Source organism: Diadema antillarum, unplaced genomic scaffold (assembly GCF_040938485.1).
Source record: "Diadema antillarum isolate AM-2024a unplaced genomic scaffold, OU_Dant_1.0 scf00000180, whole genome shotgun sequence".
Taxonomy (NCBI): domain Eukaryota; kingdom Metazoa; phylum Echinodermata; class Echinoidea; order Diadematoida; family Diadematidae; genus Diadema; species Diadema antillarum.
In genome coordinates, this window is record NW_027271069.1 from 777,470 (window position 1) to 805,000 (window position 27,531).

Here is a 27,531-nt window from a genome sequence, read left to right on the forward strand (position 1 = left end):
ATACATCACGGCTCCATACTTTAAACAGGCAAGTGCCCACTCATATTACTTGCCCAACATTTGAGTTATAGTACATGATTTGCTCTCCTCTCCTCTTCCACCTCCAGCCCTCTTGCCCGCCTAGCCTTTCCTGCCCACGACGACCTCCTCCTCACACACCTGTACGACGACAACCAGCGCATTGAGCCAGAGTTCTACGTGCCCATCATCCCCATGGTGCTTGTCAACGGCAGCGAGGGAATCGGGACCGGCTGGAGCACGCGCATCTGCAACTACGACATCCGCGAGGTGGTTGCCAACGTACGGCGCCTGCTGGCCGGCGATGACCCCGTTCCCATGGTGAGCCTTGTGAATAAAAAATTTAAAGGTCACGCCACCATGTACACTGGATTTGTTAAGGGTCTTCAAATGAAAAAGCTCACTTTTCAATTCATATAGCTCATTTGCTCCATCAAGGTCACACATGAGTAATGCGATTGAGATATCATCTATCTTTTATTTGTGTCCCTTGTACTCTGTTACAGAAACTGACAGAAACCTGTAATAGCTTAAGAAATTAATTGGAAATTCACCCTTTGTTCTTTTGCTAGTAAACATGTTTTTTAACTTAATTTAACTGATGACATTTTTTTTTTGTAATTAGTCTACTACCTTTCTGATAGCTGTTGCTACTGTCAGCTGCATATCAGCAAAAAGTTACAGGACTCTTAAACATGGTAGCCATTTGTAGACCAGCACCTCATTGGCAAATTCAGAATACCTTCTTTTTTTGCAGAAAATATGTCCTGAAAACAGAAATTCTTCCTTTTTCGTTGAGGTAATCTGTTTCCAATATCCACTGAAGCAATAACGAGCGACATTTGAATGTACATGATTGTTGCTCTGCAGCAGTAATTTGTGTAAACAAACTTGATGCTGCACTGAACACAAGTAGCCCTGAACTTACGTGGAAAAGAGATAAGATGCTCTAAGTCTACATCAGTATTGATGATCATTTAGTCAGGAGTCCTGGGAATGTGAAGCAATTCTCACTTTTATCTTACCCTGCTAAAAGATGTCTACCCATGTAGCTCTCAAATAAAGAGTTGTACTACTGTAACTTATACATGATGTTAGTCCATGAACACACGTTTCGTTTGTCTTGCTCCAGCTCCCGTCCTACAAGAACTTCAAGGGCACCATCGAGGAGTTTGAGCCGAACCGCTTCGCCGTCAGTGGGGAGCTTGCCGTCATTGACAACAACTCGGTGGAGATCACCGAGCTCCCAGTGAGGACGTGGACCCAGAACTACAAAGAGTCAGTCCTGGAACCGATGGTGTATGGAACAGAGAAAGTCAAGCCATCTATCTCGTACGTACACAGGAGTCATATTCTACCCCTCCCCCCCCCCCTTTTTTTCATTTTGAGGTGTATGAACTAAATGCATATTTAGTGCCTTTGGGAATCGAGAGCTGTTATAATGGTGTATAGTCAGCCATTTTTTTCCAATCAATGACAGCTCCTGTTAAACATGTGGCCAACGCACAATTTTTGGAAGTCAAGTAAGGATGTGAAACTTTGATATTCTTGATGCTTTCTCTTTGATTCCCTCTTTTGGTTGGAGGATTTCATGGGAGTCATGTATTGTCATGACGTGTGAATGTCTAGGTCAAAAGTAAGATCAAATGATCACTTGAAGTTTCCTGTGCAAAGTCATGAAATTGTAGGAAAACCTTGTAATTTTTCAGCGGTAGAGGCTTGTACACACCATATCCAGTTTTCAGTCAGTGCTTTATCCTCTTGACCCAACCACAGTGACTACAAGGAGTACCACACAGACACCACGGTAAAGTTTGTGGTGAAGATGAGCGAAGATCGTCTTCTCAGGGGAGAGGAAGAGGGACTACACAAGATGTTCAAGCTTCAGACGACTTTCTCCCAAGCCAATCTCATGGTACGGTGGTGAATTCAGTTCAGTTCATTTCATTTATTTCCACATTGTGAGTGGGAAAAGAGATAACAATGACATTAGAAAGTCTGCAGCTTACATTATGTAAGGTACATGAATATATTAGAAGTGGTGGAATCAACCAAATACCTACAGGCCTTTCAGAGGCTGATCCCTGTAAGATGAGTTTACTAACAGTTGTTTGAAAAAAAAAAAAAAGGATTACAGAATACAATGCAAAATACTAATACCATTACATCAATTAAAAAAGAAGTGGATAGACCAGATATATTCATCTAGAATCACCACAATCTCTATATTATGCAATATTATTTTCTGATTGTTTTTTTATGCTGAAATGCCTAATAGATAAAAAAATAGATAAATATTTTTTTTTTTAATATGATAATAATAATTGTAATAATAATAGCAGCAGCAACAACAACAACAATAATAATAATAATAATAATATTAATAATAATAATAATAATAATAATGAATTAAATTAATAATAAGCAACTCATTCATGCAGGTGTCAATTATATGTAAATGATAGTATTTATCTGATCATGCCTATTTAGGGTATCATGTTCAGCAGAGCCCTGCAGTTATATTCTCCACTACACCACAGCTTCCCAACAAAGCCCTGTATAGTTGTTTTGGGTGGGGAAAAATATACAAATTATGCATGTGGCATATGCAGTGTTCAACATTAACTTTTTTTCTGTGGTAGGCTTGTTTGAGCCACTAATATCTTTAAATTTAACATGTCTGTGACTTGAAATCATATCAAACCATATCAGTCTATTTTGAATCGTAGTTGTCTGACCAGGCCACCAAAAGATAACCTCTTTTTTTGGGTGGGGGGGGGGGGGGGGGGGGGGAATTTGGTGGCTGAACATCAGTTTTCGGTGGTCATGGGCAACTGCTGATGTCAAGCCCTGATGCATGTATATCGTGATTTTTATGACCACAGTGACCTGTATTCTAAGTGCTCTCTCAGTATTCTAAGAGGATTAGGTACCATTTCACTTGTGTAAAGCAAATGCATATTATCAATGCAAGCAGTTATGACTTAGATTGCATGTCAACATTTTAATCCAGACCTCCAAATATGAAGTCAAACTAATGAACTTTGCGCCAGTCATCATGTTGTTGAATTTGAAAGTTTGATTTGTTTTTTAGTGCATGTACTTTACAGCAGATATTATCATATTGTGTTGGTTTGTATGTCTGATCATGTAACTATCCCTAGTGTAGTGATCATTGCTTTAGTCAATCATCGAAGACTAATGTTGAAACATGATATGTCTTATAAACTGTGCAGTTTGTTAGATTCTGGTATAATAGATGTTACACTCTGTCCAAGTATGCGTTTACATATTTGTATTGTTCTTGTATTCATGTTATTATTTCATATTTATATTTCTTATTTCCGTTTTCAAGGTGCTGTATGACAGCCATGGCTGCATCAGACGGTACGAAAGTGTGGAAGACATTTTGAGGGAGTTCTTTGCCTTGAGGATGGAGCTCTACCACAAGAGGAAAGCCTACCTTGAGGGCTTCCTTGAGGCAGAGTCCTCCAAGCTGAACAACCAGGCTCGCTTCATCATGGAGAAGATTGAGGGCAAGATCGTCATTGGTGAGTGCCAGAAGCAGAGGTGCCATGTCTACCTGATACTGCAAAGGCGCCCTGAAAATTTCAATATTTCCTCATGTTTTGAAAAGAAAATGGAAAAATCTCCCTAATTTGTTTATTATTTGTGCTCCACTGACTTGCATGTAACACACAGGTTTCTCCCTGACTGATCTTTTATATCTACCTGATTTTGAAGGCTGTATGTTAGCAGCCCTGCAGAAGAGTTTGTGAGCTTGTATCTTTAAATGAAAACCAGCAAGGCATGTGTGCAGAACACTGTAATGTCTATGAAGTTAAATCTTTCAGATCTTCTTATTTTGGAGTGAGAACCTGTGAAAGCTTACCACAATCAAATTCACTTTCATCACATGAATTGTAGATCAGAGAGTAGTTGGATGAGTGAATCCTGAAGAAACTGGGCAAAGCAGAAATTGCACTGAGGCGTTGTCACACGATGACAGTGACATTTGATTTGGATGACGTCAGGAATATGACTTTTTTAAAAATCCAGTTATGTACATTAATTAACCAAAAACCAACGATTACTCTTGATCAGCACAAAATCTGAAGACCAACCTCATGTTTTCTGATGTAGGGATTCAACTTAGAGATGGAATTATGTTTTCACAAGCCCAGCTTGTGTAATGCAAGAGCTTACTTTAACTTTGAAAGTGAGTGGGGGATTTTTTTTTGCTTTTTTGCTTTTATTTGATTTTTTATATTGTAACTGATTTACTTTTCTCTAGTAGAGCAGGTACGTTGGTAACAAAAAAGAAGGCAAAACACACATGCCATATTTCAAACTGGGGATGATTTGCTCATTTTGTAAACATATCAAGGCAAAAATTTGTTGTGTCTGTTTGTGTAAAGAAAATAAATAAATCCTTTCTAGTGTGTTATATGTGTTTTAGAAAGTAGATAGTTTACTTGTCATCATCCTAAGACCACCGTCGACACATATTTAGTAATTGTGCCATTTCCCCTCAAACCCCCCCCCCCCCAATCATGACAGAAAATAAATCCAAGAAAGAAATGATCAGCAAGCTGGTGAGCCGTGGTTACGACTCAGACCCCATCAAGGCGTGGAAGGAGGCCCAGCAGAAGGGCGAGGAAGACGACTTCGACGACGCGGCCAGCGACGTGTCCGACACGGACACGAGCCACGACTTCAACTACCTGCTGGGCATGAGCCTCTGGAGCTTGACCAAGGAGAAGAAGAACGAGCTGCTGAAGCAACGGGATGAAAAGGTCACTGGGGCTTTCACTTTCTTTAGTCTTAACTTTGAAGTGTGAACAGGGGAGATCGTTCCATGGTGTTTCCTTTGTATTCTGTCTTGATCAGCGGAGAAGACACCCCTAACCATGAATGAGCTCTTTCAACATGCCTTTTACCATAGAATTTTACATCATTTAGCCACTTGACTTGATACATTTTGTGCGAAAGAGTGGGTCAATTCTGCAGGCAGTTTCTAGTCATGTTTACAGAAGTTTGTTATGCGTACAGCCTGGTACAGTTCTACTGTAATCCTGGAAATGATCTCATCTAAAAAAAGAGTAATTATCCTTAAAAAAGAAAGAAATGATTTGAATTCCATGATAGAGTCTGTTTAAGCACCCACGGTAGTTTTAGATTAAAAGAGAAAGTTTGTTGCCATGGATGAAATGCCACTGATGCCACCATTTGTGATCTTTTTTTCTTTTTCCCCCACAGGCAAGTGAGCTCAGCGCATTGCGACGGAAGACAGCCAGTATGTTGTGGACTGACGACCTCAATGCCTTTATGGAGGAGTTAGATGTGAGTAAACCAAATCCTTTTGGCTTAGTGTCTCATGATCTCGGAGTCGATTCCGATTGAAACCTTGATTCTATACTGGCTGAGGCTTGATAAGAAAGCATGACTACAGTGACTGTTAGCGTATTGCCAGCCACAAAGCTGCATGAATCGGAGATCAGTCGTGTGAACAGCGATTTCATTGCAAATCATCAATGAGAATATGCCCCTCTGTGTCTTGTGTATGATTGTGGTCAGTACTGCCATTTCCCAACTTGAAAATTAAAACTAGTAAGTTTTGTCCCCACTGTATTGAAATCCTCACTGTCATGTTTATATGGCTGTATTCATTACTTCACAGTCGAACTTGATCACAGAGTGAACTATTCTATTGAGCAACCCAATTTGATTAGCTGTTATGGAGATTCAGTCCCAGTGGCGGATCCAGGCGGGGTGCACCGGGTGTGCCCCCCCCCCTTTATTTTTGTTAATACAAAAAAGAAAAAAATGGGAGGGGATGCACCCCCCCCCCCTTTTAATTTTGTAAAAGCGCCTCCCCTTCATGGAATTCCTGGATCCGCCCCTGAGTCCTTTCATGGACTGGGTCTTCCTTCTGATGGTTATAGAGTTTACCCTCTTGCTTTTCTTTTTCTTCATCCAGAGGGTGGAAGCTCAGGAGAAGGAGGATGAGGAGTCAGGAGTTACGGCTGTCTCTTCCAAGGCAACAAAGGTGGCCAAGGGCAAGTCACGCAAGCAGAAACTCCTCACGCGAGAGGAAACCAAACCCTCGCCGTACGGCCGGCGCGTTGCCCCACGCATCGACAACCTTGTCAAGAAGGCAACCGGTGGCGGCGACGGAAAAAGAGGAAGAGTAAGCATTGTGTTTTAAACCCTTTCTTTGCCAGGGACTTTGGACAGTGTATAAAATGTTATGGGGTTTTCTGTGCCAATCAACACTCAAAGCACACAATGGTTAAAGCAGAAGGCAACCTCAGATGCCGAGGAAAAAAAACCATAAGATTTACAGTTATACTGGAATATGTTCGTCCAGAGCACATGACAGAGTCACATGGAAAGAAGGAAACAAGCAATTTGAAAATATGTCCTTATCTTGTTCAGCTGCGTGCAGAGTACCGTAATATGAAATTCTTGGGTCTACTTTATTGTCACATTAGACCTGATGCCATTGTCCTTGCATCACATCATGTTCTGATTATTGGTATGTGATAGCAAGCAGTCAGCTGTTAGCACTTAATTCATTGCTGTGGTAACTGCAGTTAATCGATGTCCTTGCAATTATTGCACATTTGTATGTTTTACAAATCCCAAGGATTATTTCATTGATTGAAAATATTGCCTAAGACATTCTGCATTTTGATGGTCTATCTATGAATAAATATTTGGTTTTGCTGTGACAACTTCTTCGTCACCATGGGTTAACATATTTCCTAACCTATGAATGTGTTTACTGTACAAATATAACTTGGTCAGAGGTGAGGCAAGAGGTCAAAGGCTACTGAGTCAGCAATACAGATTTTATGGTTCAGAAAAGATATGTCTTGTGAAGAATGAAATGTTATTAGTACCTGTCTGTTTTGTACTCTAATCAGAAACCCAAAGAAAACAGCATCAAGATGGAGGAGGGATCGGAGCTGTCGGGTCTCATGGATGATGACAAGGACTCGGAGGCAGCGTCCGACAAAGCGGCTGTGGCCAAGCCTAAAGCAAAGACTGGTATGTTATCTCAACGTCTGGCAGGGTTGATTCTGAGTAGGAACTTGCACACAGAAAGGGGTGTGTCCAGTACGCCATGCAGCTCTCTTCAGAATCTATCATTCTTTCTCAGTCATTCTGCAGAATTACCCTACCAGAGATGTGTAAACAAGAGGTTTGGTTGTACTAGGCTGTTAACCAGTCATTCATTTGAATCATTCAGCACTAGAAATATAGATGCATGTTTATGCAGAAACGTCACACATTCACGAGGCATTGAAACTAAGGAGAATATCTCATCGTACAGCTTAGTCAGGCATCAGAGTGAGGATGCTTGTTCACAGATCAGGAACCGTGCAGTGCTGGTAGGTTGCAGTCAATGTTGGGAAGCGAAGCAACATCAGTGGAGCTGCACCCCTTTGGTGTGGTCGGCAGCCCTTGGACGAAGGAACTCTCAGAGTCAAAGCCTTCCGGCTTCTCACAATATATGTCAAAATGCTAAGATGGTTGCCCTTTCGCCATGTTGTTCAGTGCAGACGCAGAAATCTGTGCTAAGGCCTGCAATAATTAGATCGCATCTTCAACTCCTTAGGCATGCAAAGAAGGTGTTCAGATAATCAGCCCTCAAACTGTTTGAGAAGATTTGTCTGGCATGCTGCAAAGGTGGTGATGAATTGCTGGAGAAATTACTAAGAGTGATAACATTAAAAACTAGCTGAAAATTCACAGGACTGCATATTCTTAATTATATGAAGATGAATTTAGAAGGACATTAGGTGACTATGTGTACACACAAGTACTTGCCAAAATACTTTGAATATCTTGCATAAGTACTAGTTACAGTAATCTTGTTAAGGATGAAAAAAATAAAAATGTTTATGTGTCAGCCTCAGGATGTTATTACACTAGAGCAAGTGCCTTCTCAGCCAGACTTTTTTCCTTGCTGCCTTGTAATTGATATTTCTTGTTTTGTGCTGTTGCTGAATGTCGCAAGGTACTGTGATAGCGCGATATTTCTCAAGCAGATAACCAAGTATTCATTGGTAGTGTGTGTGAGGGAGAGAGAGAGATTAAGAATGGACTTGCAGCTGAATATAAATGTTATGAACAGATGGTGAAGTATTTGAAAAATGCTGCATTGTCCCAACTGAATGTACTCGATGCAGTAAATATTCTTGCAAGTTTACCTTTTTGCTGAATAGTCTTTCAGAATCCAACCATTTTTTTTTTTCAAAAATGCAAGGTATGGTGTTGATTTTTTTTCTAGATTATTGTATTAATATGCTAATCATAGGTGATAGCATTGTACACATGATGGGGGTTAAACATACATACAAGGGAATGTGCTAACGATTATGTAAGACACGTGTATTTTAGCTTCTCTGATAGATACATCCAATGAGTGACACTGAGAATATAGCAAAGGAGATGCAGTACATTTAGAATATCAACCATATGAAATTTGATACGGATTGTAAACTTCTCAGGAACAGGCAAACATAGAAAATTGTAAAATTCAGACTTCAGAGATTGCAATAATGTTGGAATGGAGTACTATTGTTTAGTTGGTGTGTTACAAGCATTTGGGTTGCATTTTTCAGTTCCTGTTGACTATCTACTCATAGACGTGATTAATGGTATACACCATTCATCTATGCAATCACAGAAAGTATCAGAATAAGAGTTTCAAATGCCAAATATGTGTATCATTGAGGTGCACACTTGAATTATTTTTGTGTGAGTAGAAGCTGAAGTAATTGATACACTCACCAAATGTGAGTTTGAGCTATATTTGTCCCAAGATGTCTAAGTTTGTCTTCATTTTATGAAAGATGATGAACGCACAAAGGTGTGCTCAATGTACAATATTTGTGGAATATTTTAACAGAAGCAATTCTAGGGTAATCATGTACCACATTCGACTAGGAAGCATGCTAATCAATGGTTCTCTGAACACTGATTTGTGAAATTGGGTAGCCGTAGAGGCTTGTATATGACTTGACAAGTGTCAGATTAGGGTTCTGTGCTTTGGCAAACAATCTGTGTGCTGTAGCTGTAGCAGGTGTGTCATCGTGATGTGTGCATTTTGTACACAAGACTTGCTTTTAGGCAAACTGAGAACACTATTTAGTGAGGTGAATGAATACATTCCCCAGCTTTACTGCCCCATTGGCACCAACCATTTGATTTGGATTTTTTTTTTTTTTTTTTGTGGGGGGGGGGGGGCTTGTGGGGAGAGAAGAAAATGAAAAATTATGTGTGCTTCCATGTCTTGTGCAATGTGTAGATGAATAAAATTGTATGCAAATTTCACCAGAACACTTGAAATATTGCTTCTTTATGTCACTGGAGCAGAAAGTTTGAAAAGCAGTCATGTTTGGCTATGCAATTCTTAAGCTGTAGCATAATGCCTGAGAGCAAAAGCTTGGCATTGATCCTGTAACATGGAAAGACAATGAGTTAATGGAGGAAGTCATGTTGGGGTATGTAACACAGGTACTGAGACTGAACAAATACTGTGTTTAAAGCAAGTCTGGACAATGAGTCTAACTTATTTTATCACTGTTGAAATGTTACCTTTGCCAATTTGTTAATGGCCCAGAACAGTTGTCAACTGACAATATGATAAAAATCATTACCAAGTGTCAAAGCAGTTGATATGTCCATTTCACAATAAATTAATCAGATTCTGGTAGTGATTGCTAGACTCCTTCCCAGCCCCTTTTTCTCTTTGTCTTTCCACATTACAGGACCAAAGCCTCGGGCGCCCAAGGCACCCAAAGCACCCAAGGCACCCAAAGCACCCAAAGAGCCCAAGGCGCCACGCCAGCCCCGTACCCCTGGTGACAAGACCAAGAAGACAAAGAAATCAAAGCGCAATCCGTGGTCAGATGAAGAGGAAGAGGAGTTCAACGACGACATGACCAGTGGAGATGCTGCCCTCGCAGCCCGCCTAGCAGCACAGGCCGACCGCGGCCCTAGGAGAGCTGCAGGTGAGTTGCGACAGATCTTTTAGTGTATATTCGTGTCTTCTTCTATTTGGTTATTTTGTGTGAGTGTAATCCGTGGATGAGTTGGAACCACAGAGAGGAAAGTAAGATTTCATGGCTATGCATCATTTCTAAACATTGCATCAAAAACATGCAGTCTCTGTCTATGTGAAGTTAAGAAAAGATGTTTCATGAGAGAATTTGAGACCCTAGGAGAATAATTCCAGAAAGAAAGTTATTTCAACACAAAAAAAGTCTCCTGCCTTTAGAGGCATCCATCTGAATTCTGTTGTCCATGGAAACCATGAGATGTCGTAACTGTTATGACATGATATCCACAAACCCATGACAGCAAAAACCACAGTGAAGTACACGTTCAGCGACGATGAAGAGAGTGATGAGAGTGGAGGTTCTTACGTCACACCAGCCGCCAGGAGAGAGGAAGTCGCCTATAACAACAGCGACATTGATGACGACGCTGACGAGGTAGCCATGTCTCAGCCGGCAGAGATGTCCAACGACCTGTCCTCCCATGCCTCGGAAGATGGGGCAGGGAGCGACGCATCGTACGAGCCTGCCGTTAAGGCAAAGAAGAAGGCTCCCGCCAAGAAACCGGCTGCAAAGAAGCCTGCCGCAGCCAAGCCAAAAGCAAGCAAGAAGCCCACCAAGGCAGTGAAGTCAGCAGAGACCATTGACAGCGATAATTCAGACAGTGACGGCTTTGATAAAGGTTAGTGTACTTAGAAAGGCCATACTGATCATACATGTATTTAAACATTGCTGGTATTATCAATCAAACTTGAGAGCCTGTGTTCTGTTTCACTTGCTTTTATTGTGTTCACTTGTGTGGATTACTGATGCTAGGATGAATGGAGGCAAAAACCTAATGATACATCATGAACAGTGTAATTTCACAAATCATCAGTCAGTCAACCATATAGAATATCACTGTGGACAGATGTGCAGTTGATCATTACAGTGCTGTAACCCTAACCTTGCAGCAAAATGACTGTACCACATGAATGTCAACTCAATTCGAAAGGTCTACTGTATACGCCATATGTAAAGTGAGTCTAATTTTTCGCAAATCGGGCCTTCCGGACAATTTGGCGAGTGGTTAACTTCATGATCTTGCAGTACGGTACTGAACAGAGAATTTATTTGTGCACATCACATTCAGGTCAAGATGAGAGTTAATATTTATGCATGTTTTTAAATTCACGAATAGCACCTGACTCGTGAAATTGGCAAAAATAAAAACCTTGCAAAAAAAAATTGCCGTAATCAGTATGTTGTTGACCTATGACCAGGCTGTGTGTGAATGTAGCTCAGCTCAAGCAATCCATGCATTTGCACATCACAAGTATCTCTGTGCTCTTGCCATGTCTTCAGAAGTCTCCAGCGTCCATTCATCACTCCAGAGTGACTCGGATTCACCTCCCACTGCCAAGCCTTCCAAAGCCAAGGCCAACACAAATGCCACCAAGGCAAAGGCTAGCAAGAAAGCAGGTAATCCCTCTTGTCTTCAAATTCTCTCATCAACATAATCCTTACTGTGCCATGAATAGTTTGAGTAATTACTCCTTTCAACATCAGATTGCGTGTTTAACTTTCATATCAGTCTATTTTTACGTTATAACAAAACAAACTTTGTTTGGAGTTAAAATATTGCAAGCATTGGTTCTGTAGTACCATGTCAGGACTCGGTTATATGATAGTTGAGTTGGATTTTGAATTTTTCAGTAATTCCAGTCATTAGGGTATCTGACAGCTTTGTCATAAATGTAAGTAGTAGATTTACTAAAGATCTATTGGGGGAAAAAATGTTTTTTTTTTTTTTTTTTTCAAATAATTTAGATGCTATTTTCTCAACAGAGTAGACATGCAGCCATTTTTTGTATTTTCTATGGCACCCATATCTGAACCAGCTAACCCACAGAATACTTTCTCATCAGCAAGTTTTTCTGGGTCATCAAATTTCTGTGAGGATTAATATTCATTGGTAGACAGCAGTGCAGTATAGACATTAGAAAGATGTGAGTCTCAGTCCATGTTGCTCCCTACTTGCCTTGTCCCGCTTCAGATGGAAAGACATCAATGAGCACTGTCTTGAAAAAGATGAATGCTCCAAAGCGGAAGAAGGACTCAGATTCCGAGTCCGACTATGCACCGAAGAAGAAGCCGGCGAAGAAGACGGAAACGAAGAAAGGTCAGAGTTCTGAGCAGTTATGAAATCATGTGTATTCATAGTTGCGGCACTTTGTGCTTGAAGAAATGATATACTACGTGTAATTCCTGTCCCCACAAGTAAATGTCTTGTATTTTCATTTATTAGTTGTTGATAGGTACATTTGCCAATGTCTGAAAAGAGCTTAAATTGCCCTACATCAACGTAAATAAACACTGAATTGATCAGTGTTTTCGTAGTAGCCATCACAAAAGAAATCATGGGCATACGTACTCAAGCAGGATTCAAACTTATGACCTCCTAATCTCTAGACAGACGTCTTCTCTTCTAGACCAGTGAGCTTTCGCCCAACAGCCCCCGCTGGTTCTAATCCTAGCAGGTACTGCGTAATTATTCAAATTAATGAAATTCATGAAGCAGCTCGACTGAAGAATTTCATGAATTTGGATTAAACAACTTTGTTGGACATTTTATACGGAAGATGAAAAACAGGTTTTGGCTCCAAATCCAGTCTTTGAGTTTTGCCATATAATTTCAGCATGAGGTATATGGCGTGGGCTTTTCCAAGATTTGTAGTATATACAGAATGGGAATCACCTCTCTCATCCTTCCCGTTGTAGCTCTGTGGTCACTGTTCTCATGTCTGTTCAAACTTGTACTGATTTCTCATAGCCGCTGCAAAGAAGAAGCCTGAATTTACAGACTCAGACTCAGATGATGATTTTGGGGTGAAAGACGCAGCTCCCAAGAAGTTGCCAAAAGCAGAGGTTTGTGTCTTCATGTATTGCAAAGTTTACTCAGATGTGTCATTTGAATGCTGGTCTGTGACACATCATGTATAATTTTACAGTTTGGGATATCACTGGTATAATGTGCAAACACTACTGCTGGAAGCGCTTACAACTATGTGTCAGATACACTCTTACAGATTTTTGTTTCCCAAATTTACTGATATTTGCGTTGGCCGTTGATAGTCATGCAATACCTAGCCAATAACTTTTTTACTGCAATGTTGCTTTTGGCTCAACGAGCAGCTTGCCATACTGTGATTGATATGCCATTCCATCATTAGGCAGAACTTTGTTTGACATAGGATAAGAAGAGAAGTTTGAGAATGTGTACAGCTTGGAATAATTGTATGGAGAAAGGGTAAAGTCTCTACTTGTTAGTTTCTAAACTCTTTCTGCCCTGTGGCTAACGTGCTTACACACACTGACAGTAGCATTATTGAATGATGGTCTTGAGAGAATTGTAAAAGGGAAAATGCTTTCTTCACAGTGTTCCTCTCCACCCAGTGTTAAGCAGTATTCTATAGAAAGTTTGAGAGTGATTGTGCTTGGGTTTAGCAGGTGTGTTGCCGGGAGTTTCAGCTCAGTGGGAATACACCCTTAGAATGGAGTGAGTGCATGTTTTAAGGGCTGGTTTGACTCGCGTGCAGGGGTTATGATTTATCGTCTCTGCCTTTGAGCACCACAGCATTATTGAAAAGGTATTGTATTTAAAATATTTTTAAAAAAGGTCTTGTGTTGGAGGTAGTGGTAGTAGTGATGGTAGAAGTGGTAGTGGTAGTGGTAGTGATAGTGGTAGGGGTAGAGGTAATGGAAATGGCAATTTAATTGAAGTGATTGTAGTAGCAGCAACAGTTGTAATAGCAGTAGTTGTTATAGAAGTACTAGTAGTAATGGTAGTGTTACAAACAGTAATGATAACAGTAGGGCAGTCTTTTCTTATCCAGTTGATACATGGAAGTTCTCTCTGAAATGTCTTTCATAGCCCAAAGATCAGTCGCTGAAGAAGTCGCACGCGTGGCTCTATGGCTGTGACGATGAAGATGACAACGCATCAAAGAAGACAGGGAACGGAACAATGGATGCTTTGCCACCTTCAAAGGTCAGCACCCTCGGAAGTGGTCGGTCAAAAGCCACGGTAAAGTACACCTACAGTGACGAGTCAGACAGTGACTATTGAAGAGGCGTGAAGAGAACACAACTTTCAGCATTATCCCCCGGCGACCTGTGAGTGCTGTATCCGTGACAACGCATCATCAAAGTGCCACAAAAAGTTGATTGTATTGAAAGTTTGCTAAAGACTCTTTGCCAGGTGAAGCATCCCAGGAGTGTTCATGGAAAGCCTCTTGACTAAAAAACCTCTGTTACTACATCACCTCTATCTACCAGTAAGGTCTTGATGTGAATGCTTGCAATGATGGATGCAACTCAGCAAGACGATTTGCAGACATGTTTATTTAACCTGGTGGTAAGTGTCAAAATACAAAAATGAGAAATGGAAAACTAAATTCGTTATTGTATACCTCATGAACTACATGTATCTCCAACATTTCTTTGTATGAAAAGGACATTTACCTTCTTATCTTACTATCACATTTTTTTTGGCCATATCTTGCTCAGCAGTTTAGTGTAAGGCATAAACTTTCAGTAGCGGAGTTCTATCATGACTGTTCAGTGTCAATGTTTTGGGGCTGCCGTGTCCCATCACATTACCATGGACTTAGCTACCCTCCCTGCAATGTGCATTGTTGATTTAAGATACCAGTAAGCTTTCCTTCATAGAATGTAGCAATTAAATGATACAGAGGGAGAAATACCAGTGCACAGCTCAAGTAGGAGTACATTTACATCCTAGGAAGTATTAACTTACACTGATTTGCAGTTTAAGTTTGAGTTGTGTCAAAGCTTTGTTTGAGTCAGTATCTCAAAATCTCTCAGACACTGCAGCATGTTGATGCCCAATAGGGTCTACTCAGGGGGAAATGTATTCATTTGTTCCTTTGTTTTTACTTGTCCACATGAGTAGTAACTGAAAAATATTTTGAATAGTTCATTCTGAACCAACTGCTTAATATGGCTCAGATGAAGTTTCATCGTTTTGTGTAATCCTGAGAAGACTAGAAAATAATGCAAAGTGAACCAAAAATGTTGTAAATTGAATGATAATGCAGTGAAAATGGTACCAAGTGACTTTGGTAATAGTTTCCTCTCTGTGCTTTTAAAGTGTCTTCATTATCATTGTGAGGTTCTGTCGAGAAATGAAATCATGAGAACATTTTATTCTTGAAGTTTTTTATTCTGCGAGCTTATTGAGAGGAGGAATAATGTGCTGGACGCATTGAAGAAACTTTGGCATCTCACGCATGTCAAAAAAAGTTAACACCTGTTATGAAATAGTGTAAAGTTAAGACTTGAACTTATTTATGATTTAAACTTGCCTGGTGTAGTGAACTTCAGGGGCTGCAGGTTAGTACAGTTTACTGTAAATATTTTTTAATGAAGCGGCAGCTCCACATTGAGAAATAGAGTTGTTTGAAATGCTTGTTGGTCTTATTAACATGTTTTTATTTTCAGGCCCACGTACATTTTTAAGTTTTTATGGATAGAAAAGCGTCATATTTATATAAATTCAGCCAGAGAGGGATTTTGTCTCCACAAGTGCTTGAGTTTTACCAACTGATTTACCAAATGATGTTATGACACGACTACTGGCAATGTGTGTGTACAGCAAGTGTTCAATTCCTTGTCCATCCTATTTCATTGATTCAAATTCTCAGTGTAAGGATGTTTACTATGGAGTCCTGTAACTGCATTTCCACTGCATACATACCCTCGTTAATTCAGTTAGCATGAACACAGAGTCTAAAACTAAGACTAAAGGGCAATATCGTTCCATGTTCAAGGTGACGCAAATGAGGAGAGGTAAAATCAGACTTATCAAAATCAAACTTGAAATAAAAATTTGTTAGACATTTTAAAGTGTCACAGTTTTGGGTTTTTTTTTATCTCACCAAATAGTGATAATGGTCACAGGCATGTATGTCCAGTTAAAATGGTGGTACACTCATGGTGTACACAAAAAATATCCTAAAAGTTATGATTTTAATGAATGATTTAGCAACTACATTTTCTTCCCCGTAATAGTCACTGCAACTACATGTAGGTATTTACAAAATGATAAGTTCATGTGAAGGATACTAATAATTCTTACCGACTTCATGTTATAGATGGAATTTCAGTGGAGAGAAAGCAGGAAAACCTCCTACAATATGCCTGTGCAGTTGCTCCAAGAAAAGAGAGAAAAAAAAGTATGATTTTTTTTTTTTTTTTGTGTGGAGAGCATTATGATGATATTAAAATTGTGTAATCTCTATATTTTGTGTCTGATTTGGTGAAACTTTTATCATTCTAGTAATTTTATTAGGCAATTCCATCAGGTGAAGTCAATTTGAAAATGATATTGAATTGCACTGTGAACAATATTCCTCTGTCATGGAGGATACATACAATCAAGTCTCTTGTAGCACCAAATCCTGATCACATCACTGTACACAAGTACTGAATGTATTAATGTGACTTTTCAATGGGTCTTTTAAGAAGACATATACAACAGAAAGAAGGAAAAAAATCTATCTCGTTATAAACATTCCAACCTCTGCTGTAGGGCCTTATGTCATTCCTCTGAAAAGGCTGGAACATGTTAGATCTTTTAAATGAATGTGTTCATAGAGCTGATACCATTTTTTTTATATAATAGTAAAATAGGCTGTGTATACTAGTTTTATGAAAGCAAAACGTTGAAAAAAATCTTTCCCCTGTCCTTTGCCTTAATTCATGAGGTTAGAGCATGTAAATAGTTATATGATATGCTTGGTATGACATGTGCAATCAGTTTTATTATGCACTTCAACTCGCAGCTATTGTGACAATGAAGAAATGCTGATAACATACCAATATTTATCATTACTATAATTTATTTATTCCGTATTTACAGATTTGAAACATTTTCAGACAACGTCTATATTTGTGCTATTCAGACTATATATACGTGATGTATAAGTTATTTCTTTAAACTGTTTTGCAACTGTTATGAGCACATAATGTCCAAAGCAGACATTTTTTTTTTCTTTGTTAGTGACTTTTTACAGCCTTCATGAATAGACCATTTTACTGATAGTTTTAGTAATAACTAAATAGTCAAATATTGTGCATACTTTTGAAACATCAGTTATTCATGACAAAGAAAAGCTTGCCCCTGGCTTGCCTTACGGAGCTGCAACTAATACATGCACACTGGATTTCAAGTACATTGTATGGCAATGTGGTTGGTAAGAACAAGTGAATTGAATTGCTTTTCGCTTGACCGTCATGGGGGAAAAAAAAAACAACAACAACAAAGCAAAATGTGTATAGATTATGATTGCATGAGGAAATGGTCAACTTGGCATTGATATTACAAAAGGAACACACATTTTTGATGAGTGAGGTTTTAAGACCATGAGATAATACATTTGTACCGGAAGTCTCTTGTAATTTCCGTCAACTACGTACACATGTATACTATGTAGACTGGGAATCCAAATATAAAATGGGAAAGTGTTAATCTGAGCACTGATAAATGATATTTCCCTTAGAAAGATCTAGGCCCCGATATTCACGCTGATATTCCTTTTGTAGGGAGAGGACAGTTTTATTAAAGCAATCAGTCGTGTTTCTGAACTCTTTGACAAGCATCTCCAACAAAATGTCATCTAGTCAACATGAGGTTCTATTTGACCTGATGATTTTTCGATGGAGAAGTTGTTGGATGTTCGCTATTTTTGTTATACATGTGTCTGTAACACTTATAAGCTTATTCAACATTTGTGTGCAAAAGACATTGAATTTGATAATCCGTCTTCTCTCCATCACAAAACACTGCTGAAGATTCATTGTGCAGAGGTATTTTTTATGTAAATTCCCGTGATAATCTTGCTGTATGTGATTTATTTAAAATTTGCTTGTCTTTGCTTACACTTAGAGTGTACAATGTAAAAACTGTGACACCTTGTACATGTATCTAAGGTCATACAACTTTTTTCCCCTATTGAAAGGAAAAGTTTACATGGCACTCAAATGTTACCGAGTCAATGTGTAGTGTATGGATTTTATTTCTCAAGTTGCCATTTGCAGTCACCGATTGCAAACATTTTTTAAGTCTTCTTTTTATGTTTCAGGGTCTTGCTGCAGGCCAGTGTAAGAATGAACATAAAAGTGTATTATGATGTTAGGTCCTTCATCTCGAGAACTAATCACTTATATCAATTACTTTGTCCTTGTCTTGGTGTAGACATCAGTGTTTTAAGAGCCTTCTTATGTGTTTAATTCTATTGATTTAATGCCTTTTGTCTTTATGTGATTGATGTACTTTAATTGCACTCTTAAGTTTGCCATTTTTTGTGAGTAAGCAGTATAAATAGTTTTACATTATTTTTGCAATTTTTCAGTCTCTTGGAATGATGCAAAACTGAGATGTTTACTCAGTAAATGTATCTTTTCTTATCCCAACAATTTGACCACAAGTTGTTATATGCCCTGAACAAAGGCTGTAAGAAGGGCTTTGTAAACAGTTGTAAGTAGCCATTCTTTACATTTTCAAGAAATGACGAACAGCCTAATGAATAACTTGTATTAAGTAATGTTCATCTCTATGTGGTGTATTGTATGAGAAAGGTGTAGATAAAATGTACAACTGCTAATGAAGACAAGGTTAACATTAACAGATGGATCTGCTTGTATTATACGCTTGTGCTTTGAAGGGACGATGTCTCCGTAATCAAAAAAGGAACCATTTACATGTAAACCACTTGTTTGATATGGTTTGAGGAAATGCTTGCAGTGGCATTGCAAATAATGTACATCCAGTTGCTGAAGTGTCTTTTGAGCTAGAAAATTTAGGATTTTTCACAACCCACTTTCATTTGGTGCGTGAAAGTCATCTTCAAGAAAAGTCGACAGGAAATGTATTTATGTATTTATTCATCAAAATTTGGAGGCTGTAAAATTTTGTAAAGTGCAAACACACATCACCTGGCCTCGGGTATAAGTCCACCAGGTGAGGTCGTTTGTGTGAGTGCATGCAATAGGGACACTAGGTACAGTGCTTTATTTAGCGCTTTTAAGCAAATGGTATCCTGTCATGAGCAATTTTCTGTAATTTTTATATTTGTATATGTATTAATATGTGTGTCCTTTGAAAAGAAATGGTGTCAATAATTTATGAATATGAATGTAATGACAATGTTGTACATAGCTGTGCTAAATTTTGTACATACAAAATGTGGAAAAAAAGATACATTTTTGTATTCAGACACGAGAGTGTATCAGTCTGTGATTTGTGGTGTAATGCCTGAAGTTCCTCCATAAGGCCATTGAAAGAGAGAAGAGCGAAGGGAATTACCAGTAGAAATTCCTGTTTGCTACACTTCGTGAAGAGTGAAGGTTGTTTTTAATCCAACGTTCATCTGTCATGTCTGTTTTCGTTTATCGGTTTTCACAGAAACCTCTATCTCTCATCTTTTTGCCACCAACCCTCTTTTACTGAAGAGTTTTTCACCCCAAATCTTTTATCTCCTTCCTCACCTGTCTCTCTCCACTATCACTCGGAAACAGGATGTGTTTTTTTTGTGTGTGTTTTTGTGTGTTTGTGTGTTTTTGTGTGTTTGTGTGTTTGTGTGTGTGTGTGTGTGTGTGTGTGTGTGTGTGTGTGTGTGTGTGTTTTGGGGGGTTACCAACTAATATGCAGACGGTGTTTCCTGGAAGCACATACATACGATAGAATCAAGACTCCTTCATAAGAACATCATCCAATAAGAGCATTCTTTTTTAATGTTTGGGAAAGAGAAATACATGTACTTTTTACATTAAAACAACTTGCAATGAATAGTACACACTTAGGTAATACAATACATGAAATGGCAGGAAATTTAATAGTCACTTTATAGTTTATATGACAGGAAGACAGAACTAATGACTGAATATGTGGCCTTGGATCACAGAACCAACATGGAATTGCCTACAATGTGTAGCAAGACCTCGTCATTTCGGCAGATTTTGAAAGAAGTTTTCAGCTTCAAAAGGATGCATAACTTGTGACACTGTGATGTTCCGTAAAAACTGATCAAATAATTATTTTTTTACTTTTAATCCAACCTCTGGGAATGGTACTACATGTATAACACAGGCATTAAATCACACTGACTCCATTTTTACTGTACATTTGAAAGTTTTATGAAGGGATTATCCAACTCTTTCAAAATTTTGTGCTACGTACAGTGTATACAGTATTGGTGCCATTGTTGACTGTTACTGAAAGTTTACAGTACTGTAGTACATATGTGGGGTTTCATACATTGTATACATCTTCATGTACCCCATAAGGGCAAAAGATGGGGAGAATAAAGAGTCGGACAAAAGAAACATGGGTCTACACAGAGAGTTTCAGTTAACCCCAATATACGGTACTACATATTGTACTTTCACAGCTAATGTGTCCAATTTGCTTCCAAACCTCGGGAAGAGGAAGATCATTCCTTAAGAAAATACATGTACACCAAAACGTGGAATCCCACAACATTTTTTCAGGCTTACTGGGAAAAGACCTGGATGAATTTTTGTAGGTTTTGCAATTCAAGATCACATATTATGATCATAAATTTTCTATTGACAGAAACACAATATTGTATCAGCAACATAATGTTTTTAAAAAGTAAACAAGTAAAAAAAAAAAATAATAATATCCTTTCAAAATATCACTACCTTTATAATACCTAATACAAGTTGAACTATCCCAAACATAATCTACTTTAAAGGGATGATACAGTATTGGTGGAGATGAAAATTGGGCTTTAACTTTTTTGCGAGATACAAAGAAAACACTTATGAAATAGTACAGAGCATACAATTTTAAGAGGAATTCAAAGTTTATTCAATGAAAATCGGGTTAGGAATAGCTGAAACATCCAAAACCAAAGTAAAACAAAACGATCGTAGTAAAATGTGGGTCCCACACTTTATTAGGATCACTCTGTTTTGGATATATCTCAGCCACTTCAAAATCAATTTTCATAAAATAAACATTGAAATCCTCATGGCAGTACATACTCTTTCATATTTCATAAGAGGGTTTCTCACTATCTCACCAAAAATGATAAAAACCTGAAGTTAAGTCTCAACCAAAACTATACGATCCCTTTAAGAATACAGTACAAGTGTATCATAACCATTGTACCACACAAAACTACAAATGTACAAGACATGTTGCCCAACGGAAAGACTTTGTTATTACACACCAGTTCCTAAGTGATCCATGTAATATTCAAAGATACTTCGGTCATACATGTGATACAGGTTAGCACACCCCAAAGCTGCCCAGGCATTGTATAGGCAGGCACACCTAGAGAAAGAAAGAAAAAAAAAAGTGTTTCGTATAGCAATAAAACATAGTGACATGGCATTTACAATTCACTTTGACAACAGTGCAATATTACCGTAAGTTAACTTTAAAAGAAAATGGAAAATTAGAGATGAGGATATTTTACAGCACCAATTTTACAAAAAGATATCAATCAAAAACCACATGTAGTGCTAATTACATGTAGATGAGTTCATAATGTCCCCACTTCCCAAGTCTCACACTAAACCTACACACAAATCTTCACACTGAAATGATCAATTTTCTGTTCATACTGCATTTGAAGCACTGAAATCAACAAAAGAAATGCATCAAATTATGTGCATCATTATGTTGTGACAAATGAGCAATAACTTACAGAGACGATGGAATGAAATTGCTGAATTTCTGATCTACAGGTACAAACTTGTCTAACACACTCCTTTTGCTATGTATGCTCTTGAGAAATTCCTACCCTTCTTAAAGTACTGTAAACATATTGTAACCTAGTACATAGCTAAAATCTATTGTGTAACATGCCCTCTAATCCTAGGAGTTGAATAATATACAGTAACATTTTTATTCTAACTTGTTGTATTTAGCACATCATATCATCTACACAATACTGCTAAAAAGACATTTAATAGATTAAGACAAATCAAAATGAAACAAAGTAACAAAGTGATAATCAAAAGATGAAATAATATCATGTAATGCTGATACTGCAGCTTTGGCTTCTGACTGGTTTCTTTGGCTGTAATACATGAAATAACATTGTAATTTGAAAGAACCAATTAGGACGTCCATCAGTCTCAACAATACATTCAATGACTCCTGTCTTCAATCATTTGATGGAGTTTGTTATTTTTCAAGTATGTATTGTAGGGCAATTGATATTCAGTGAGATCAGGGTCCCATTTGATAGAGGGTTGCTATATGATAGCAACTCTTGCTAGAATGGCACGTGCCATCATGGTAACGACAATGAACCCCGCTTCCTGAATTGGCTGAACTTGCAATGGGAAGTTGCTATTTTAGCCAGAGTTGTTATTGTAACATCTTTTATGAAAAGGGGCCCAGAACCTCTTGCTGTACATGGCTTTTGTGATCTCCCATGGAAATCCGACGTGGTACAAGGAACACATAGCTACAAGTACATGCATACAGTATACAATGTACTACATTTGTTCAACTTGAATGTTGTATCACTTGTATGATACTTTACCGATTAACCTTTCCCCTTTCCACACACAGCACTGAGCTTTCCTTTCACATCAATGCACAAGGAAATACTTGTACACTGTATATATTGTACATACTGTACTTACGTGTATGCTGTAAATATCACATTCAGAAATTATTCAAAAGATACCATGCAGTAAAAACAACAATAAACTACATCTACATATAGGTCATATAATTCACACATTTTTTTTTTTCTGGATACATGTCATGGTAAACTTGGCACTTGAACTTAAGATTGGGAAGACAGAGGAATATTGCATCCATGCGTTGTTGCAGGAGTATGGCAAGGTAAGGATTGTTTGTGAAACTTCATGCACTGAGTTTTATTTCAGATACAGGGCTGTAGGCTAAGTACTTTTAACCAAAAGAGTGTGGAAGAGTAAAACACACTAGCTGTGTTTCTTTACCAAGGCTTATTCACAATGGAACATTTTACAAATGAATATTGTACAAGGCACTGTCTCTAACAAGACTATGTACAGTACAGTTTGTATTAGTTTACAAATACAGAAACTCATCTAAGGCATCAACAATGCTCAGCTCTCATTTGGGATTCCAGTAATATCAATAAATGCTGAGTGGATTTATAATAATGTACATGTACTTCAGACCAACTCCTCACCTTGTACACACAGTACATGTATCTTTTCTTCTTTTTTTGTCAGATATGGGGCACAAAAAAAAAAAATCATAAAATCATTGAAGTAAAGGAAAATTTGAACTTTGGGGCAAAAAAAAAATACTTTGTAATCTACAAGAGTTTGTTCTATCAGAATTCTTCATGCAATCTAGCAAATTGCATAATTTTCATTATCGCTAATGACCAAAAAGCTTCTGCGCAAGCTGCAAAGCCCCGTCACAGATGTACTGTGGGATTCCTCAAGAGCATTGTCGCTTCCAGTTGTCTTGCGCATGTCTCAGTTTGCTTTTCTTTGGTTGCTGCTTTTTTCTTCAGTTAGAATTAAGCTAAAAAAGAGTCTAAAACTTCTAAATTTTACTGATTTGCAGTCACTGGAGTCATGGTTCACAACTGCGAGGCTTCAATTTGTTGGTCTCATAATGGAAAGCAAAGAAATCTTCAACAAAATATACCCATGGATTAAAGATGGGACATGACCTTACACCATGAGTGTACATGCAGCCAAAACCGGTTGCTAGTTTCTTGATTGAGCTATCCAATAATGCATCTACAGTGATGCTCACCACATGGCACCCAGGTATTGCCATACCGACAACTGAAAATGTATTTTGAACCACACGTTGCTATACCACACACTGATGAGACGGAGACAAATCATTATGGAGTCGACTCCCCATCTAACACTTCTTAACAGGAAAAATATGAATAATATACACCTCCGTGGCTAATCAATGGATATACAGCTGTACAATGTGTATATTGCTTGTAATATAAGAGATCAAAATATGAATTAGTTGTCTTATAATCACTTACAACGAAACCAATGTCAATGTTTACATAATATTCACATTAATGGCTCTTTCACGCACACACACACACACACACATACACACAGAGTTGAATACAAGTGATGGCACAGTCAAATGGCTGAAATAATTATGTCACATTAAATGACACACACTGTTGAAAAGCCAATCAAATACTCTAAATAAGATTCAGCCACTGAGTACAATATGAAATTTAGTAATACTGTAACACCAGAAAGATTCGCAGCATTTAACTTCACAGACTACATGTACGATCATCAGCCTTTTTCGCAGCATACATATTTTGCAAATCGCCTACCATGAAATCGAACTTCACAAGTACTGTTGTACACTACATGTACACTACACTTTGTGTTTTGTGGCTCCTCGTGAAATTTATGAAAGTTTAAGGCACATGGAAAATTTCTGGTTTTACAGGATAGCTTATGGTATACAGATTTAGTGCTGTTGTCGTTCATGCATGGCATTCACATGATAGAGGAACAATATTCCTTTCTACATGTAGCTCTGCAGTGCTCATTTTTTGCTTTAATACACTACTAATTAATCTCCACGCTATCACCAGCCTTAGAGAAATCATGAACTAAAATTTGTACATTGTACCACCTGGACAGATGACTGCAATAATGAGTTGTGAAAGATGCTGCGAAGTAAATCTCAAAATCCTGCATGCTGCGATGACTTTGTGTCGGACAATTTAAAGCCTGTCTGTCCAAAGAAATAAAAAATCTCTGATACCATGGTAATAACATGCAATCGAATCAACTTCAACCAAGATTATCAACACCAACAGGATGAAATATAACATGAATAAGTTTCAGCAACCCGCTTTTTTGATTGAAGAAGCCCCTTGCACCATAGTTTTACATGTACTTTTTAAGGTTTGACTCTCTTCAAACTTTGACATGTTTTCTTGCTCTCTAGGGAGTTCACGTCACTACCATGTCCCTTGTGTGAATCCATCTCAAAACTGACTGAGCAATGAAGCTGCTTGCAAATTTTTTAACGACTGAAGGATGGTCAAATCTCCTCCGGTCGAGAATGCCAGCTCCTGGTCACCCCAATTGGCCAGTGTCATGCGGAAGGAGTTCTTGACCCTGTAGCCACTCAGGATGGTCCTCACCTGTCGTCCATCGTCTAGGGAGTGTTGGGTGATGCTGATCTTGTTTGGGGTGTCGGCATTCTGCCAGGCTGCATACACGAAATTACTCTGGTTGCAAGCCACAGCTAGGTACACGCGACCCTCCTCTGCAATCAGCAGCTTCTCGGGACCCTTGTTCTTCAGATCGGGCCAGTGAATGCCCTTGCGGTCGTAGTCGATGAACAGCACCCGTCTGTTCCTGTCGCAGCACATGTGGTAGAAACCATGGAAATACGATGTCGCGTGGTTTGTGATTACCTTGCCTCTGGTGTCTATGTTGATGATGTTTTGGTTGTGCATATCCTTGTTCGCAACTACAACTGAAGATCGCTTGTTGACGCCGACGGAGGTACATGTTGTTACACTCACCCATTGTCCAGCAAACATACCAAGGTTGTCAGAGATTTCATCATCACTGTCTCGGACTAGGAATAATTCATTTTCATCATCCTGCAGAACAATGTCATCATTGGCCAGAACAGTAAGATCTCTGAAGTGTCGATTTTCAAGCATTGATGCAGACTGAGAATGATCCTGTTCCAGAATCTCAACACCGTTGTTCAGGTAGCCTATGACCAGCTTCCCATCCGATTTGTACATCAACTTGGAGACAATACCAGAAGCAGTCACGTCCACCGTATTCCAGCTCCGTGCCATACACAACTCCCCCAAATTTGCCCCACCAGCCATCTGCAGGTACAGCTCACCAGGTACAAAGTGCAGGCAACGCTCCAGGAGTTGGCACTCCACGTCACCTGGGGTGACTCCCACCTTCAATAGACCTTTCATCCTGCTCAGAATGGCTGAATGTTTGCTGACAATTTCTGCATCATTCCCAGACTGCCGGAGACTCATCCACTCCTGGAGAGCATCTTGCAGATCATCCTCAAGCTCACAGCAGCTTCTCTGTTTGACAGCCATGGTATCTCGCACCTTCTCCTTCATTGCATCAAGCCGATGCAATAATTCTTCCTCCTGAGTTTTGATCTTCAATCTAAGCTTCTCCGCCTTTCGTTGCACTTCTACTTTTAATGAGTTGAGTGCCTCAAGCCCTTGGTCCTTGTTCGTGTTCACTTGATGGTGAGCTGTCTGGATCACAAAGTTTTTCTCCTGGCACTGGTCCACAAGTTGGCCCATGGTTCTTTTCACATCGGCTGCTTTCTGCTGCAGTTGAACTGTTTTGTGGCGTCTCATGCTGATACATTTTGAGCAGCATAGGCGATCGCAGTCGGTACAGTAATGCTTAACAATCGTTCTAGGGTGCTCTAAACAATATTGACTCCCCTCTACACCGGATGACTCAGTACCATTACGCTTTTCCCACTCCCCAAGTTTTTCTAGCACGCTGTTAATTAGGGCGCTGGATTTGAGACCCCCTACGCCTCCCCGTGGCAGACGGGTAACCTCTCGGCAGACCGGGCATGTGATGTGGTTCGCAGATTCGCGGCCGGATTGCACGTAGCTTTGTAGGCACTGAGAGCAAAAAGTATGTTGACAAAACAAGAATCTCGCATCGCGAAGTCTTTCCATACATATTGAACACTCAAAATCCTTGCTTATCGAATCCATCATGCTTACTGGCTTTGCCATCTTGACCAGAGGACCACACCTGTACGTACGACCACTTCCTGGCAGTTCAAGGGACTTGGCTAGCTAGCTGTCAACAAACCTTCGATGGGATGCACGCACTCGCACGTGGTGTAGTGGCTTGGTGGATTGCATTTGCTGTCAGCTGTGCACACAAACAAACATAATACAACGTACATGTACAGTGTACAAAGTACTGTACTTGTTGTACCAAAAAAGTGTTATGCTCATGACCTATAGAGGGCGAACTACATGATGTTCGTGATCACAGTCAAGGAGTGGGTGGCGAGCGGGTGAGGCGCGTGTGCCCTATAAAAGGCCGAACTACTATTTACACAGTAGCTCTTTGGATTTTGAAATGAAATGAAATTAAATTAAAAATTAAATGAAATACCTATGCCCATGGATACCTAAGGATGATTGTTGTGTAGTTACATGGCCAGATGGAAGGGGGGGGGGCTTCTGCATCATTTTATCTTTTTGTTCTGTTTCAGTTTTGGTTTAAAATTGGAGAGTCATTCACTTAATATCATATTTGTTTGGTATTTTGGTTTTCATAGGTCCTGAGACATGATAAAGGCCTACGGTGAGAGCAGCAATCTTGATACAATGTCGTGGGCTATACTTACGGTTCTGTTTCTTTT

The 27,531-nt window shown here is 39.1% G+C and overlaps 2 protein-coding genes across 2 annotated transcripts in view; one reads left to right on the top strand and one right to left on the bottom strand.

The window, feature by feature from the left end:
- Positions 1 to 14,478, top strand: part of LOC139723066 (DNA topoisomerase 2-alpha-like) — a 36,193-nt gene extending 21,715 nt beyond the window's left edge. Inside the window, exons 20-33 of the mRNA XM_071634340.1 lie at positions 108 to 339; positions 1,151 to 1,350; positions 1,795 to 1,933; positions 3,374 to 3,569; positions 4,579 to 4,814; positions 5,278 to 5,361; positions 5,999 to 6,208; positions 6,948 to 7,071; positions 9,801 to 10,043; positions 10,393 to 10,770; positions 11,433 to 11,549; positions 12,124 to 12,249; positions 12,901 to 12,995; positions 14,002 to 14,478. Coding sequence (XP_071490441.1) covers positions 108 to 339; positions 1,151 to 1,350; positions 1,795 to 1,933; positions 3,374 to 3,569; positions 4,579 to 4,814; positions 5,278 to 5,361; positions 5,999 to 6,208; positions 6,948 to 7,071; positions 9,801 to 10,043; positions 10,393 to 10,770; positions 11,433 to 11,549; positions 12,124 to 12,249; positions 12,901 to 12,995; positions 14,002 to 14,196 — 2,575 coding nt within the window. The 3' untranslated portion in view covers positions 14,197 to 14,478. The remainder of the gene's footprint in view (positions 1 to 107; positions 340 to 1,150; positions 1,351 to 1,794; positions 1,934 to 3,373; positions 3,570 to 4,578; positions 4,815 to 5,277; positions 5,362 to 5,998; positions 6,209 to 6,947; positions 7,072 to 9,800; positions 10,044 to 10,392; positions 10,771 to 11,432; positions 11,550 to 12,123; positions 12,250 to 12,900; positions 12,996 to 14,001) is intronic.
- A 10,645-nt stretch (positions 14,479 to 25,123) lies between these two features.
- Positions 25,124 to 26,991, bottom strand: LOC139723003 (uncharacterized). Its single transcript, XM_071634281.1, has one exon. It carries the CDS (start codon positions 26,888 to 26,890, stop codon positions 25,124 to 25,126), a length of 1,767 nt encoding a protein of 588 aa, XP_071490382.1. The 5' UTR covers positions 26,891 to 26,991.
- Between the last annotated feature and the right edge of the window lie 540 nt (positions 26,992 to 27,531).

Bases quoted from the DNA above. Each gene is read 5' to 3' on its own strand.
- LOC139723003 (XM_071634281.1), bottom strand. From the start codon at position 26,890: ATGGCAAAGCCAGTAAGCATGATGGATTCGATAAGCAAGGATTTTGAG.